Source organism: Coturnix japonica, chromosome 1, assembly GCF_054131305.1.
Source record: "Coturnix japonica strain WE chromosome 1, WE-NBRP24, whole genome shotgun sequence".
Lineage (NCBI taxonomy): Eukaryota > Metazoa > Chordata > Aves > Galliformes > Phasianidae > Coturnix > Coturnix japonica.
Window position 1 is genome coordinate 72,554,568 of NC_140663.1, and position 14,828 is coordinate 72,569,395.

The 14,828-nt window shown below is 45.0% G+C and overlaps 2 protein-coding genes across 3 annotated transcripts; one reads left to right on the forward strand and one right to left on the reverse strand.

Moving 5' to 3' along the window:
- Positions 1–811: 811 nt before the first annotated feature.
- On the reverse strand, positions 812–8,482 carry TENT5C (terminal nucleotidyltransferase 5C). Its single transcript, XM_015874244.3, has 2 exons — positions 8,438–8,482; positions 812–5,970 (listed from the first exon to the last, which is right to left on the reverse strand). Exon 2 carries the CDS (start codon positions 5,942–5,944, stop codon positions 4,772–4,774), a length of 1,173 nt encoding a protein of 390 aa, XP_015729730.1. The 5' UTR covers positions 5,945–5,970; positions 8,438–8,482; the 3' UTR covers positions 812–4,771.
- A 2,528-nt stretch (positions 8,483–11,010) lies between these two features.
- Positions 11,011–14,371, forward strand: DUSP12 (dual specificity phosphatase 12). 2 transcript variants are annotated; one of them, XM_015874283.3, is made up of 6 exons: positions 11,011–11,294; positions 11,389–11,502; positions 11,576–11,694; positions 12,570–12,666; positions 13,119–13,305; positions 13,884–14,371. In XM_015874283.3, exons 1-6 carry the CDS (start codon positions 11,044–11,046, stop codon positions 14,043–14,045), a joined length of 930 nt encoding a protein of 309 aa, XP_015729769.2. In that variant the 5' UTR covers positions 11,011–11,043; the 3' UTR covers positions 14,046–14,371. The 2 variants fall into 2 exon arrangements, with proteins under 2 accessions (XP_015729769.2, XP_085380637.1); XM_085524511.1 differs by having other exon boundaries at positions 13,137–13,305.
- Positions 14,372–14,828: the final 457 nt, after the last annotated feature.

The window sequence follows — 14,828 nt, forward strand, 5'->3', positions numbered from 1 at the left end:
TACAGTAGTGTTGCTATAGCAGAACATAACTGGTGCTTCTAATACCCACACTAATACACACACACACAAAAAAAGCCCTGAAACTTTTATAAGATAAATTGAGGAGCTAAGAGCATTTCAGATGACAAACTAACAGTCTGTGCCATCCAGCTTTTGTACAGCTGGATTATCAGTTCTCCATTTAAGTCTGGGGAAGAAATTGCAACTACACAAGCTTCATAACTGTCTTCATAGTACTATAGCACACTCTAGTCTCTGCAGAAGCTTGCACTTACAGCCATTACGAGCTCTTGAAGGCTGGAATTTCTCTAGTGTTACTTAACTAACAGGGTAGAGGTTGACTGAGCAAAGGCATCATGTCAAGCATGCTTTTTATAGAAGATTTATTTTTGAATCTAGAGCAACAAATAGACTGCCACATGCCCCTATCTTTTATTTAGCATTGACCTGTTCAACCCACACTGACCAAATGCTTCTCTACAAACCATCACTACAAACTAAGTAAAAGATTAATCGCATTCCACTTCTAATCTTCAGTCAGTCAAGAGACTGATGAATACACGCATGATAAAAAGCCTGCCTTCCTTGAGGAGGGCCCAGGAGGAAAACATTACTGTATAAATTCATCACTATTTCTTCACCTCACAGTGTATTTATTGCATATATTCTGATGAATCTGCTTAAGCAGGGAGCTGAGCTAGAAGGTTTCCAGAGTGCCCTTCCAAACTTTATAGTACTATGAACAGACAATAAGCTCCACAATTATTTCCAGTCAATGCCACTTAGATGCAAAAATAACTTGAGGCAAAGAGTGTTTCACATATGTTTATTTGTACAATTATTTCAGTATCATTAAGCTCCAAAACCCAATTTCCAAGGATGACAAGTGAACACCACAGTGCAGGACAGTAGGTAGTTACTGTAACTAATCTCACAATTGGGCTCATCGCAAATTGAAATCTTTCTAGTATCTTATCCTGCCAGCTTAAAGAAACAAAACAAAATTACTTTTCCAGAACAGGTACAAGATAGATTTTCCAAGAGCTGACTTCTGATAGGAAAATTAAAAAAAAAAAAAAAAAAAAAAAAAAACAGAAAAAAAGCTTTTTCATTTCAACAAATCGTGAGGTTTTAACCAGAAAGAGAGACAAGCCCAATGCAAACACTTCAGTGAGTGGCCTCCTCTTCAGGTAAAGAAAAGCTGGAGAGTTCCAACCACTCCCAAAGCTTCTATAACTATATAGCCCAGCAATCCACCTCAGAGCGAGTTCCACTGGAATTAAATAGCCCATATGAAATACAGTTCACCATATTTAACAGCTGACAGTAATGGTTTGAGCAACACTTAGATGCAAAGGCTAGAAGTATTACCATCCATTTGGCTCCCAATGCCCAAATCACACATTTGCTACTAACAATGACCAGCTTATTGCTTATTCCTGCGTCTAACAACTACAGCACCCAATTCCATTAGTTTTCTATACCTCTCACTAAGCGAGCACTATCAACACACCAGCAGTTTAAAACTGAAGTAACTTGTTTGGAGAAAGCCTCTTATAAAGTAACTTGGACTTCTCATGTAGTGATAAGCAGAGTTCACTACCAAGAATGAGCAGCTATTCTACTAGAATCCCATGATATCTAGGCACAAAACATATCATATGCTCAACCCCATAATTCAGCCCAAAAATATGGATATCTATAAGTCCAAATACTTAAAGTCCTAATTGAGACCTGGTTTAAACCTTCTGCTCTGTAGACAGGCTACCCAAGGTAAAAGATTGCTTCTGAGTAACCATTTATCACAATCTCCTGCTTAGTGGCACAGCTAACAAGCTGAAGACAAGCACAGCAAGTTGCATCTTGAGTTGAGGGAGCATAAGGTATGCTTTAACTTATCACTTTTCAGAACTATGGTGGTTAGCACAGGGATCTAATGAAAATGACTAAAACGTACTTCACTGGTAGATTTCTTTAGTAGCATCCTTATCAAATAAAGAAGATTTAATCTCTTACAATGAGGAAGTAGTATCAATAAACTGTAAGTTAAAGGGAACTTGGTGATGAATATTCACAAACAGATGTTTCGGACTGGCTTAGCCCTGCAGAATTTAAGCTACAGGAAGAAAATTGCTATTTTAAACTAGTCTAGTCTCCTAGAAGCCTAATCATCAGGAACTATGTGCTGATACAAGTCTTGCAGTCCAGTATTTCTGCAGTTCTGCTACGATGCCACTGCCTAGAAAGAATGCACTGGGGTAACAGCCTGAAGTTCAGCAGCCTCTCTCAAACTTCTACTTGATACAGAAGCAAGCAGAGAAGAGGCTTGCGCCATTTAGCACTTCAGGGAGACTGAATGAAGCAGGCACCCTGAACTTGGCCATGGGTCATCACCTTAGCATTCATTCTCATATTACTCCCAGCTGCAGGGTCCTCGTAAACCTGATCACAACCCAACTAGCATACAACCAGATTGAGCTGCTGCCACAACAATTTGAAACCAGAAAGTAGTAGACCACAAGCAGCACCCTGACAAATCTATTCAACTCTGCATTTCAACTCTGTCTAAACTGCCCAAGTAGAATTATTTGAAGGCAAAGAGACACAGCACGCAGTCCCAGTAACTTTGTTTCTTCTGTTTAGTGCCAATGGAGTAAGTAATAAGCAACTGCAGGCTACAGTTTAACTACTCAAGAACTTAACAACCAGGCTAAAAAGCATTAGTAATTTAATATGTCAGACCCGGTAGCCCTGCAAAGCTTAAACCAAGGGAGTCAGCTGTTCAGAGAGCTAGCATTCTACACAAAGCTTCCTTGGAGGCCTCAGCAACAAGTTACATCACCAAGAGCACAAATATTTATTGCGGGAAGCTAGGTGCCCATAGCTCTGTCTCAGAAGGAACACAGGAGAGCTTTATTCTAGCACTTCTTTTCCCAGTAGACACATCCAGCCTGACACTAAGCAGCCAAGGCATTCAAAGGCTAGTAAGGAAAAAGATTACTTGCATCAAACTTATAAGGGCTCCTCTTCAGTATTGACTACTACTTCTGCATGAGCTGATACACACAGTTTCTAAAGTCCAGCTATGAGATCCTACAAGACTCGAGTCTAAGCTGATATTCAGATCAAACTCGTCCCTCTAGGCAATGGTTTTGGTTTACTTTTGGAACAGGCATAGCTTTACAAAACAAAAAGTCAGTTGAAGCTATTTAAGGGATGAAAGCAATTACAAGTTCTTAAACAAAAGAACTTTCTCCTGGTGATACTCTGTAATACGCCAAGTATTGCTCTGCATGCAGAAGTAACTCGTTACATCAGTAAGCTCGCATTACCTTTGACCCTCAGGACAACACCAACATCACATCAGTTGTAAGAAAAGCCTTCCAAGTAGTCAGTATTCCAGGTAAGAAGTGCCTTGTTGCTACACTAAGGTGGCCTTCATGCATTAGTTACGAGAAAGTAGGAGAGCCTGTAACATAACAAGAAGCCTTTGGTCCTACTAAGAACAGGCAGTCCTTCCCACTGCCAAGTAAATGCTGCTCTGCTATTACTCTTCACATCTAACAGCAACCATGTAGTTTTATTCCATCTGCTTTTCTTTCTAGACTTAAATCATTTGTTTGATCCAGCACTTTGGTCTCATACACTCAGGGAGACAGCAAGAAGACATAGGAGTTAACAATTAAGCATCCTTAACCGTTGCACCAGTACATATTAAATAGCTCTAATTTTTGTCTTTCTAGTCTACTTCTCTGATTAAACAAAGAAAACAGAAGCATTTACAGTGTATGAATTTTACTATTGCAATTGAGTGAAAGTTGCCAGTTAAGGTATTACCAGTCAGTTTCTAGTACTGCTACATACAGAACCATCCTTATGAAGTACACAAGTGTCAAAGCAGAAAGTTCAGCACATGCAGTTCAGCCCCCTGCACCTCCAAGCGAGTAGATACTCCTTCAGAGGTTATTCTGAAACTAGGGGCAAACTTTCACCACATACAGCATCTGTACAGAGCTCTGCTTAGAGGTTACACACCTCATTAAGTAAAGTTTGAGACCACAATAGATCAAGAATTTCACCTCCCAGAAACACGTTACACAGTGACCAAACGATTATGATAAACCAATAAGCTTGAACTCGTGCTTTTAGAGACAGGCTCATCAATCCATCACCAGCTTCAAAGAAACCTTCAACTTGAGGCAGGACCTCATATGCCCATGCACTACAGGAAACAGCCACTGGGCCCTCTACAAGAGGGACATTATCCATACACTAACCAGTTCCACACAGCCAAATAGAAGCAGCCTAAGCTCTTACGCAAGAATTCAATAAGAAGCTGGCCAGAATCTGAACTGAAGATGTATAAAGTAGTGAGGTTTGTCAACAAAAAGTTTTGGTTTTAAATCAGCTTCTGCTCTGCACAATAAATTTCCCAGTCTTAGCTCTATTAACTACCACAGTTTACTGAATTACTCCACTTAGATGACAAGTTAATAGCCACTTCCAACACAAGTACCTAGTCCTGTAACTATTCCTTTAATATTTGGTTGCTGGTTCTCTTCTCGCAGTGAAGAGGTAATAAGGCTTCTCGGCATTTGTAGAGATGAACCAAAGAAGTTTTTCACAGGTTGCCTGGTTGCATATTCCCACTGCAAGCCAGGAAGTAATTAGTCCACAGTCTTACTTACTAGAAAACCTACAAATGTCCATTATTTGTCTATGTACACTCAGCTTTTAGAAGCCTCCGCTGAAGAACACTCAAGTGAAGCAATCAATTGCAAGGCAACCAAGTGGGGTAGGACTGGTTATACGGCACTGGAGGATTTGCAAGGTAGTAATTGCTGAAGTTTACATCACTAACATACGGTGCTGGCTGATAGTAACAGGTAACAGTAGTGGCGTTAGGGATGATGTTCTGTTCTGCCAGCACTTTGAGCGCCAGCAGAGAAATCAAGTTGAGAGTCTGTCTTCGCTCATGTCCCATGAGACACACAGTGCTCTCATTCACCACCCTGCGCAGAATCATGAGGTAGTCGTATTTGCTCCTCTCATCTTTGGAGAAGTGGTTCTGGAGGTAGGTCTCTAGTTTGCGCTGCTGATCCAGGATGTCTGGGAAGTCTATGAAGAACCGGGAACACATGTAGCGCTCTAATGTTTTGATCTCATCTTTATCCATGGGCCGGAAGTCTCGCACTAAGAGGTTGCTATATTTCAGAAGCCCACCACCTCGGATCTCTTCAGGATTTTTGGTAGCTATCAGCTTGTTCTGGAGGTGATCAAAAGCTGCTTCAAAATCTCCATACATACTCTCCCCAATCACAGTTGGATGGAAGTGCTCCGACATGGGATTTTCTGAGCAATCATAGTAAAAGAGCAGAGAATCCAGTATGATTTGGAAAGAGTCTACACTGAACTCGAACTGGCGTCTGATGCAGTCTACAAACTTCAGCTCCACATTCCTGCCGTGTTTGTTGGAAAGCGATATCAAACTCCAGCGATCGGACTCTGTGGACACCTTAACCAGCTTCTGGATGTAGGCTTCCTTCAGTGTTACTGGACTGATTTTCAGTTTGCTTACTCCTTCTGGTAAGAAATTCAAGAGGGAACGCAACACCACATCTCGAACCAACTGAAACTCTGCCTCACTTGGAAGAGAAACTTGAAAAATGAGATCCAAGTCTTTGCAGCCCAGACCGTTATCTTTGACCAGGACGTGGCCAGCTGCAGAGCCATTCAGACGGACATCATGTACCGCAATGCCTGCTTCATTCAGCTTACTCCGGACGGTCTGAACTATGTCCTTCAGAGTTATCTTCAGTGTTGGGAAGTTACCCCGTCCATGAATTGGAACCACCTCTGTAAGAACTTCATGCAGGCGGCTGACCTGCTCCCAGTTCAGCACACTGCATGACATGCAATCTGTATTACTTCCTTTGCTTGCCATGTTAAGGTTTTTCTTCTCCAAAGAAACTGTAAGGAAGTGGGGGTGGGAGAGGGGGGAAGGAAACAAAAAACAAGTCAGACTTTCAGTTTGCACTGCCTAGCTTCACTTTCTGTCTACACATATAAACTAGAGAGAAATAATCGTTCGTGCTAACGATTAACAGCAAGCCTTCTACCTGAAGTGGTTCTCAACTGCCCCACAGGTATAGGCTCAAAGTTTAGAGTCCTTTTGTGATGACATAGTAATAAGAATTGAATAGAAGTAATTTGGTCCAAAGGGAAAGCCCCAGCAAATAATGCAAAAACTTCATCCAAGTTTCCAAGACCATCTGCTGTACCAGCTGAAGCAAGTGACAATCATAAGCACAAAACACTTCCAAATGTTAACTCTGAACTTGTTGCATTACAACTAAAACTCAAACACCTCTCTCCAAATAACATGACAGTAAAAGACATTCAGATACTAGTTTCAAAGCTTGGAGATCCAATCCACTGAAAGTACTAATGTGTTCTAGACAAGACTTCTCATAGAAGTTTCTTTTCCTTTTCTTAATAACCCAGCACATAGCTCTAACACAATAAGAGCAAAGTCCACCTTGCTCCTGCAAAAACCTATAGAACTTCAGCATCTGGACAGAATTTCAGCTGTAAAGACAGATAACATAGCTTTTCAACGTGCACTTCAGTCTCTAAGCAATCTTTCTTTTTCAGATACATTTCACAAGTAAGCTACCTTTTTGGAAATATTCATACTTGCCCTGTCCTTTTGTTCATTTACAAAGGGAAAACAAGTTCATAAGAGCTGGCATGTATTCAGGTGGGATTAAGGCACACTTGTTAACGTTACAATAAGGACTTGAGAACCTCACTGACTAGTTCAAGTTTGAGCACTTGAAGGAGTCTTGTCACAGTTGACCTCTTCATCCCCTTGTGCTTCAGTTACTTGTTTTGAAGTATGTGGATGCTTACGTATATTCTACAGTCATGCAACTCCAAATTGTATTAATACACCCTTCCCTTTTGAAGTGTTCCAGCTTTATCTAATGGCCAGGTGCTCCATAACAGCTGGGGACCGAGGCTTCATGTTCATCCACCTCAAACACTTGTGAAAGCTGTATTTGCAACTGCCAAGGTCAGGCTATTCAGATTTAGCTTACTTAACTCTTGCCTACCTAGAACTGTTTAGAACACAATCATGTGTTTTCCTAGCATGCATCAGGATAGTGTATGGAACACTTTTTAAGCAAGATATAAACAGTAGCTGTTGTTATTCCTTGCTTGTTGCCTACCAGCTTCAACCTCTGAACAGATCATTTGACCTGTCACCTCCTCTAAGAGAAGAATCCCAGCTCAGACACACAGCAAGGTAGCAAAACCCCCAGGGATGCAATTTCTGTCCCTGAGCACAAGCTGCAGCATTATTAGCTCTGTTGCTGTATCACATCAGCTTCAGCAGGCATCAAACAAAACCGTGATTCTTAAGATAACTAGTTCAGAATAAAACAGAAGTTCCTTTAAACTCAATCCTTCAGGCATAATCCCAGGTGTATCACAGCTGACAGGAGTTGCCCACAGAGACATTAAGTTTACTTTTACCCAAAAAATACTACTTTCATTAAATCCATCAGATCACTAGGGAACACAAGATTCCCCTGACTTCAAGCTGCAAGTGTCCAAGCTCCTCCTTTCCATTTGTGGGCTCCTTAGCAGCCAAGGCAACACACACAGCACACCAGGCAACCAGAGAGGACTTGAGCAAAGCTTTCCACCCCATCACACACACTTGGTTCAGCTTGAAGATCTTTGCATTGGGTCACAGTGTACACACTCTCTGCCAGCACCTGCTGGGAAAGACGATCAGCTACTTCTCCTCCTCCATTCAGGGGAGAGTTTAATTCCTGTGCTGCCAGCTGATGAAGCATCTCCCCATTAAATCACTCATGTGTCGCCTGCTCTGCAAGATTTAAGTCCATGACAGCAGGACCTTAGTGACTAATGCATGTGGAATACTAGCAGCTTGCACGCTTGTGTTTCATTACCACTGTCTTCCATCACAAGGTCAGACACCTTAAGGCACTCATCCACTGGAAGGATAGCCAGGAGAAGCCCTACCTATTTCTGCTGTCTGGTATCATGTGTGCTATGTTAGTTGGATGCAACGCTCAAATCACAAGCAGGAAAAGTTGAAAGTGGAACTCGTTTCTGTCACAATGAGGGATAACAGCACATAACAGGACACAGCACCTAAAGAACCCAGGTCAGTGCTGCTGCAGACACCTCCATGACACCACAGCATCAACTTTAACAGGAACCGAAAGGCCAAAGAACATAGCTTCCTTCACTAGGCTCCCAGGGATCGCAGCCAGCCAATTAGATAACCACGAGCAGCGACCCACACACGGTTCCGAGCGGCTGTTCCCCATAAAGCTCCATTAACCATCCCACCTCAGGAGACATCACACCCTCCCATCCCGTCCCGCCTCTCCCCGCTCACCTCAGCCACAGCCGCCTCCCCGGCCTCGCTCACGCTCCCGCGCACGCCTCGCTCCCCCCCCCCGCTCCCTCCCTTTATGGCCGCCCGGCCGCCCAGCCTCCGCCTCCCCGCTCTGAGGCGACCAACGGGCTCCCCCCGCCCCGCCCGGCCTGAGGCGGGATCGGCCAAAAGGGGAGGAAAGGGAGCTGGAGGAATGAAACCGATTCATTTCACGAAGGAGATAGATAAAATCTATAACGTGTTTATCTGTGGAGATACAGAGCTAAACCTGAGGATCTCTTTTAACAGCCTTTAATTTTTTTTTTTTTTTCCCAGGTCTTCTGAAACAAGAAATAGAAATGGGGAACTCGAAAAGGGCTAATAGGGGAAATGACGGAGGCAGAACTACTAGTAAGGAAGTGTTGCCCTTGGAGTGAATGGTATCCCCTTTTAAAGTGACCATTTCAGCTGCTTTTCTGCCTAAAATAGTTACTGTCCTACAGAAAGGCCAGGGGGACCAAATCTTGACATGCCATTTAAAACCTGACAGGTCAGACTTGTGTAGGTAGCAGGCAGAGAGAGAAATGTGCCTTTGAGTAATGGACACTTAGGAGACTGAGCCCATATACCTGCAGTAAGGATCAAACCTTCTGCTCTCCATCTGTGTCTGTGTCATAGATTGCTGTGGATGGAAAATGTGGAAACAAAGCCCCACTGTCGAGACAAGAGATTAAGGGCAGGGGCAATTGCATGAGCCTGGCACTATCAAATTAGCCTTCTTTTGGGTTGCGCTGATGAAGGTTATGTGTTACCATAAATCTTGGTTGCTCCAACTGTTAAAGCCATAAAGTGAAGGGGAGTTATTAATATGTGGTAGTAAGAACTGTCATGCTCTGTTCTGTAACTGAGCATCAAATGTGCCACTGAGAAACTCTCCCTTTTGTTTGACATGAAGAGTAACAGCCATGTTGGCAGTACTAAGAGCATGGAGACAGATAGAAACGTCCCACCAATAGGGGGTTATTGAAAAATCCTCTGTTGGAGCTCCAGAGAGGGCTGCCAGATCTGAGGAGGACACAGAAGCTCAGTGTCATTGACTCTTGTGAATAACTCAAGATATCCTCACCTATCAGCCCTTGGAATTATAAAACCGTAGAGTCATTAAGGTTGGGAAAGACAACTAAGAGCATCTAGTACAATCATCAACCAACACCACCACACCACGGTTACATGTCTCATCTCTATATTTCTTCAACACCTCCAGAGATGGTGATTCCACCACTTCCCAGGGCACAGCTTTGCCACGTGTCATCTACAGGCTGCAGACTCTTCTTCTCATGAAATAGTTCATGTGTACACAAGGATTTTCCTTTCCATGAAGGCCCAGGCCCTCCCTTGCAGCACATGCTGAGATGGAACATTCTTACTGGAGGCAGTGGGCAGCAGTCTGCCCTCCAGTTTGTTTTGCTTTGCACCTGAGCTTGCTTCATTACTCACACAGTTTCCCAGAATCCGGGGGAGAACAAACGGTTAGAAATTTCAGTGGCGTAGGAGAAGACAAAAACCGAAGAGGGGGGAGGCAGAGGTGGGTGGGGAAGGTTCAATCAAACCGAAAACAATATTGACTCTATTTTGAGAGCTGTGAGCAAACTCAGGATCCATCGCCATATGCTCAAGCTACAGGTGGCAAGCACAGCAAAGGGAGGCGAAGAGAAACGGCTACATTGTTTAGGGAGCACAACCCCAGACACACAGAGCTGCCCAGGGGCTTTCCCCCACCACAGATCTTCACTTTGAAGTTGTAGGTTTTTCATGTTCCCTCAGCATCCCCAGCTCTGGGAACTGATGCACCACACCACTCCCTTCTGCGCCTCAACTCTGTCTGTCGCTTTCGTCATTGCAAAAACAGTCACAGATGCTACTGTTCACCCCCACAAATTCACATTTGAAGGCCCACAGACACAATTAACCACCTCTTAGTACTCATCCAATCCCTGTACAATATGTCCCTGCCATCAAACTCATAGTCCCTTCATTAAGGTGTTCTTGCCTGCTGACTTTATTCAACCCCTCAAGACTTGAATAACTCAATGTTTCACCATAGTATTTTGCTGCAACTGTTAGTTACATCTCACTTCAAGCTGTAAATGTGTTGCATGGCAATGTTTTGCACAGGTATCCTGCTAACACACCGTGTTCTCATCTATGAGAGCGTCCCACTTTTGGCTGGGATCATTTTCTTTCCCAGCAGCTTGTGCTTTGGATTTAGGATGAGAATAGCGTTGATAACACATGTATGTTTTAGTTGTAGCGCTGCAGAGAGCCAAGGACACTTCAGCTTCCCACACTGCGCTGCCAGCAAAGGGCTGGAGCTCCACGCTGCCTCTACTGGCTGTTGGGCTGAGGTGTTCAAGACCAGGTTGGACGGGGCCCTGGGCAACCTGATCTAGTAAAGGTGTATGTTTGGTGGCCCTGCCAGGCAGGGGGGTTGGAACTACATGATCCTTGAGGTCCCTTCCAACCCGGGTCATTCTGTGATTCTGTGTGATTCTGTGAACCTCCCCCTTCTTGCGACCGCCGGAAGCCGCCATTATGGGCGGGACCGGAGCCGTAGCCGGGGCGGCGGGATGGTGCCGGTGCTGCCGGGGCTTTACGTGGGCGGCGCGGAGTCGTGCTCGTCCTCGAAGGCGCTGGAGGCGGCTGGCGTGATGGCGGTGCTGACGGTGGACGCGGAGGAGCCGCCTCCGGTGCCGGGGTTGCAGTCCTTGTACATCCGGGCGCTGGACGAGCCCGGCGCCGACCTGCTGAGCCGCCTGGATGAGTGCGCTGCCTTCATCGGCGCGGCGCGGGCGGGCGGCGGGGCCGTCCTCGTGCGGTGGTGAGGGCCGGGGTTGGTGGTGCGGTGTGGTGTGTTGGGGCCGGCCGCCCCGAGCTGCTCCAAGCCATCGCTTCGTCTCGCCTTTCGCCCGCAGCCAGGCCGGAGTGAGCCGCAGCGTGGCCGTGGTGACCGCGTACCTGATGAAGACCCAGGGGCTCGGCTGGGAGGAGGCCTACGCCGCCGTCAGGGCCGCTAAACCCGACGCTGAGTGAGTGCCCCTAACCCGGCACCCCCAGCCGGACGGGCCCGGTCTCAGCTTGCTCTCTTCTCCCGTACCGCAGGGTGAACCCGGGCTTCCAGAGGCAGCTGAAGCTATACGAGGCCATGGGCTGTGTCGTGGACAGCAGCAGTGCCCTGTACAAGCAGCATCGCCTGCAGGTGCTCACCGAGAGGTTCTCCGGTGAGTGGGGCAGCTTGGGGATGCCTTGTCCAAAAGCCACATCGTGTTACTGAACCCTGAGCTTGGGGTGAGGCAGGATGCCCAGAGAGGTGGTGGGTGCCCCATCCTTAGAGATGTTCGAGGTCAGAATGGAGCTGGTCTGAGCAATGTGATGGAGCTGCAGATGTCCCTGTACACTGCAGGGGGGTAGGACTGGATGTCCTTCAAAGGCCCCTTCCAGCTCAGACGATTCTGTGAGTCCTACTGCTTGCTCCTGAGCAGGGTACTACATGAAGCGGTCTGCTTCATGCTGCATTGGACAGCACCAGGCGCCCACTTTCTGATGTGCAGCTGCTTTAAATTCTGACAGTTCCCAGTCTTAAGTTATATGCCGTGATCCATGACCTCTGAGCCCTGCTGCTGTGGCTTGTAGCTGTATTTAACTGGCTGTGGATCAGATAGACCCCTTGTGTCTGGTGTGCTGCGTGAGGACAGCATGGGACCACAGCAGTGAGCTGTGGTTCAGAGATTGTTTAAACAAAGGAACAATTTTTAAATTTATTTTTAAATGTGCCTAGCAAGCTAAACCTATCTTTCCCCAAACAGAGCAAAAAGCAACTATTTACCTTTCTTCAGGCTAAATCCTAGATTCCTTTTCACTGTGTTACATGAATCCCTATTTTATGTGTGGTGGGATAAGGCTGTTTTGCTTTGAACTTGCCTAATGGAATGGGTGAGGTCTTTCCTCATCTGTTCTTTGCATTTATTTTGCCAAGGCAAAAAAGGTGAAGAAGGTGGCTTTTGCAATATGGTGACCAGGGCACAATGCTGTCTTCTCCCACTGGAATGTATCAGTGCCTTTATCAATCTGACTTACAACTCTGTCCCCTCTGCAGATCTTCAAGACTTACCCCAAGAAGTCTTTGCTGTTGATCCAACCAACGCACACCAGACTCCAAACACAGAAGTTCTCTATAGATGCAGGAAATGCAGGTACTGAACCTTTTGTATTTCCCACAAAATGTCATTTTGAAATGATCTTGAGAGGAAAATAACCTGTGTCAATCAGAGGCCGTGTCGTTATTTCTGGAACAGGGATAAGATCTTACACAAGATCTTTCCCTACAACGCGTGTCACAGCAATTAAACAAGCACAAATACATGAAATACAAAACTCGAAGTTGTGCAGCACTTGTGCACCCTAACTTGCCACATTACGCAGGCGGGTGTAGTTTTGCTTGAATACATGATACTGCTTGCTCTGCAGTCATATATTCTAGCATACAGCGGTAAAGCAGAGCCCAGGGCTACGCAGATTGTAAGATTTGTTAAGATGCAGCCCTAAATGGAGTCAGTACCTGCCTATGAAAAGATAAGGTCCTTGTCCCTGTGCTCTCTAAGCATAAGTGTTTCACCCTTTTCCCCCCTCTTGTCACGGAGAACAGGCGCGCTTTGTTCCGTAGCTCCAGCATTTTGTCCCACGTGGAAGGAAGTGGACCAACAGCCTTTGCTCACAAGAGAATAACGGAGTCTATGCATCTTCGTGGCAGTGGCCCTGCTAAGTGCACCTCTTACTTCATTGAGCCTGTGCAGTGGATGGAGCCAGCGCTGCTAGGAGTAACGGAAGGACAGGTGAATGCATTTTTTGGATATCTTAGCCGAGGTAAAACAAACTGTTGCTGTTCCTTGATGCGAAGGCCCCCACACAACATCCTAGGTCTCCCAGCCTCTCCTGCATCAGCTTTGCAGCTTATGAACAGGTTCTCAAATGTTAGAATATCCCTGTATAAGGAAGTGAGCTGGTGATCTTGTTGGATTGAGTATGCTAGGAAGGATATTTGACAGGTTTTGGTTGTTTTTAGTATATTGGATTATGAGACATATAAAAATCCATTTTGGTCTTATGCTGACCAAGGCTTTCTGATGTCTGAGACTGGCAAGTGTTCTGGAACCACACCAGGTCTGAGCAGCTGCATTTCCATGTCTTCCCTTCTGCTAGCACAGCTGCCCGTCACACACTGGGGCATGGCAAGCTCCAGCTGTGCCTATACAGCTGTTGTTTTTTGGTGTTTTTCTTTGTCCTGTTTTTCAGACTGTTTAACTTCTGTGAAATGCTACAAGTGCTGGCTTTAGTGCAGGTTGCTGTAGCTTAATGTACCATAGAATACATCTGCATGTATCTTACAATGGATTATTTGTTTTTCTTGCAGCTTCTGTGTCCCAAATGCACATCTAAGCTGGGTTCCTTTAGCTGGTGGGGTGAGCAGTGTTCTTGTGGCCACTGGGTGACCCCTGCCTTCCAGATACACAAAAGTCGAGTGGATGAAGCAAGAACTCTGTCAGTTGGTAACTTCCCCGCTGCCAAAACCTGAACTCAGAGCCTCTTTCAATGGATCTCTGAATGACCACAGACAAATCCCAGCTACCCTGGGTTTGCCAGGACAGAGCTTGAGACTTCCATCCCTTTGTAAGCAGAGGAATTACTTGACCACCTGATCTATTATTGCTTTCAGTGTATCTGAAATACAGGATGTATACATTCATATATATATGCGTGTTTAAATATAACATAAATGCATGTATATAAGGACAGTAAAGCACGTCCTTTGAAGACGTGTTAAACAGTGGTCAAAGATGTACAAGAATGCCTGAACATGATGTTTATAGCAACAGACTGAATAAAATTGTTATTTACAAATTCTAATCCTTATTTACAAAGAAAAATATGCTATCATGATAGTTTTAAGTTGTGGACAACAGTACTGTCTGCCTTCTGCTAGGGAAGTTTAGGTGGTATACAGGGCAGGGAAATATTGTAAGGTTCAGTGAAGGGCCATAACATGCCCTTGTTGGACTAGTAACACTGAAAAGCAAGATTCTTTTAAAACTTTAGTGTAAGAGAAGTATAAATATCTATCTCAAGAGCATATCCTACAGTATAATTCTCCTCTTAATGTAATGCCTGAGGAGATGGTATAAGCTGTACTGAAATGGGGGACCTGAGGTTAAATAGCCTGTTAAGTTGCCCACCTCAGTTTAAAGAGATCCCAAAATGATGAATTAAGATTTCAAGCAACAGCAGTAAGCTTTGCCCCCGCTCGTCTGTGTATGTCATTGTAACACAGCTTTGGTTTGACATCAGAAAAGAAGACAGG

Coding starts and splice junctions, on each gene's coding strand:
- DUSP12 (XM_015874283.3), top strand. CDS start 11,044: ATGGTGCCGGTGCTGCCGGGGCTTTACGTGGGCGGCGCGGAGTCGTGC. Junction 11,503..11,575: donor GCCGCTAAACCCGACGCTGA/GTGAGTGCCCCT, acceptor CCCGTACCGCAG/GGTGAACCCGGGCTTCCAGA. Junction 11,695..12,569: donor GCTCACCGAGAGGTTCTCCG/GTGAGTGGGGCA, acceptor TCCCCTCTGCAG/ATCTTCAAGACTTACCCCAA.
- TENT5C (XM_015874244.3), bottom strand. CDS start 5,944: ATGGCAAGCAAAGGAAGTAATACAGATTGCATGTCATGCAGTGTGCTG.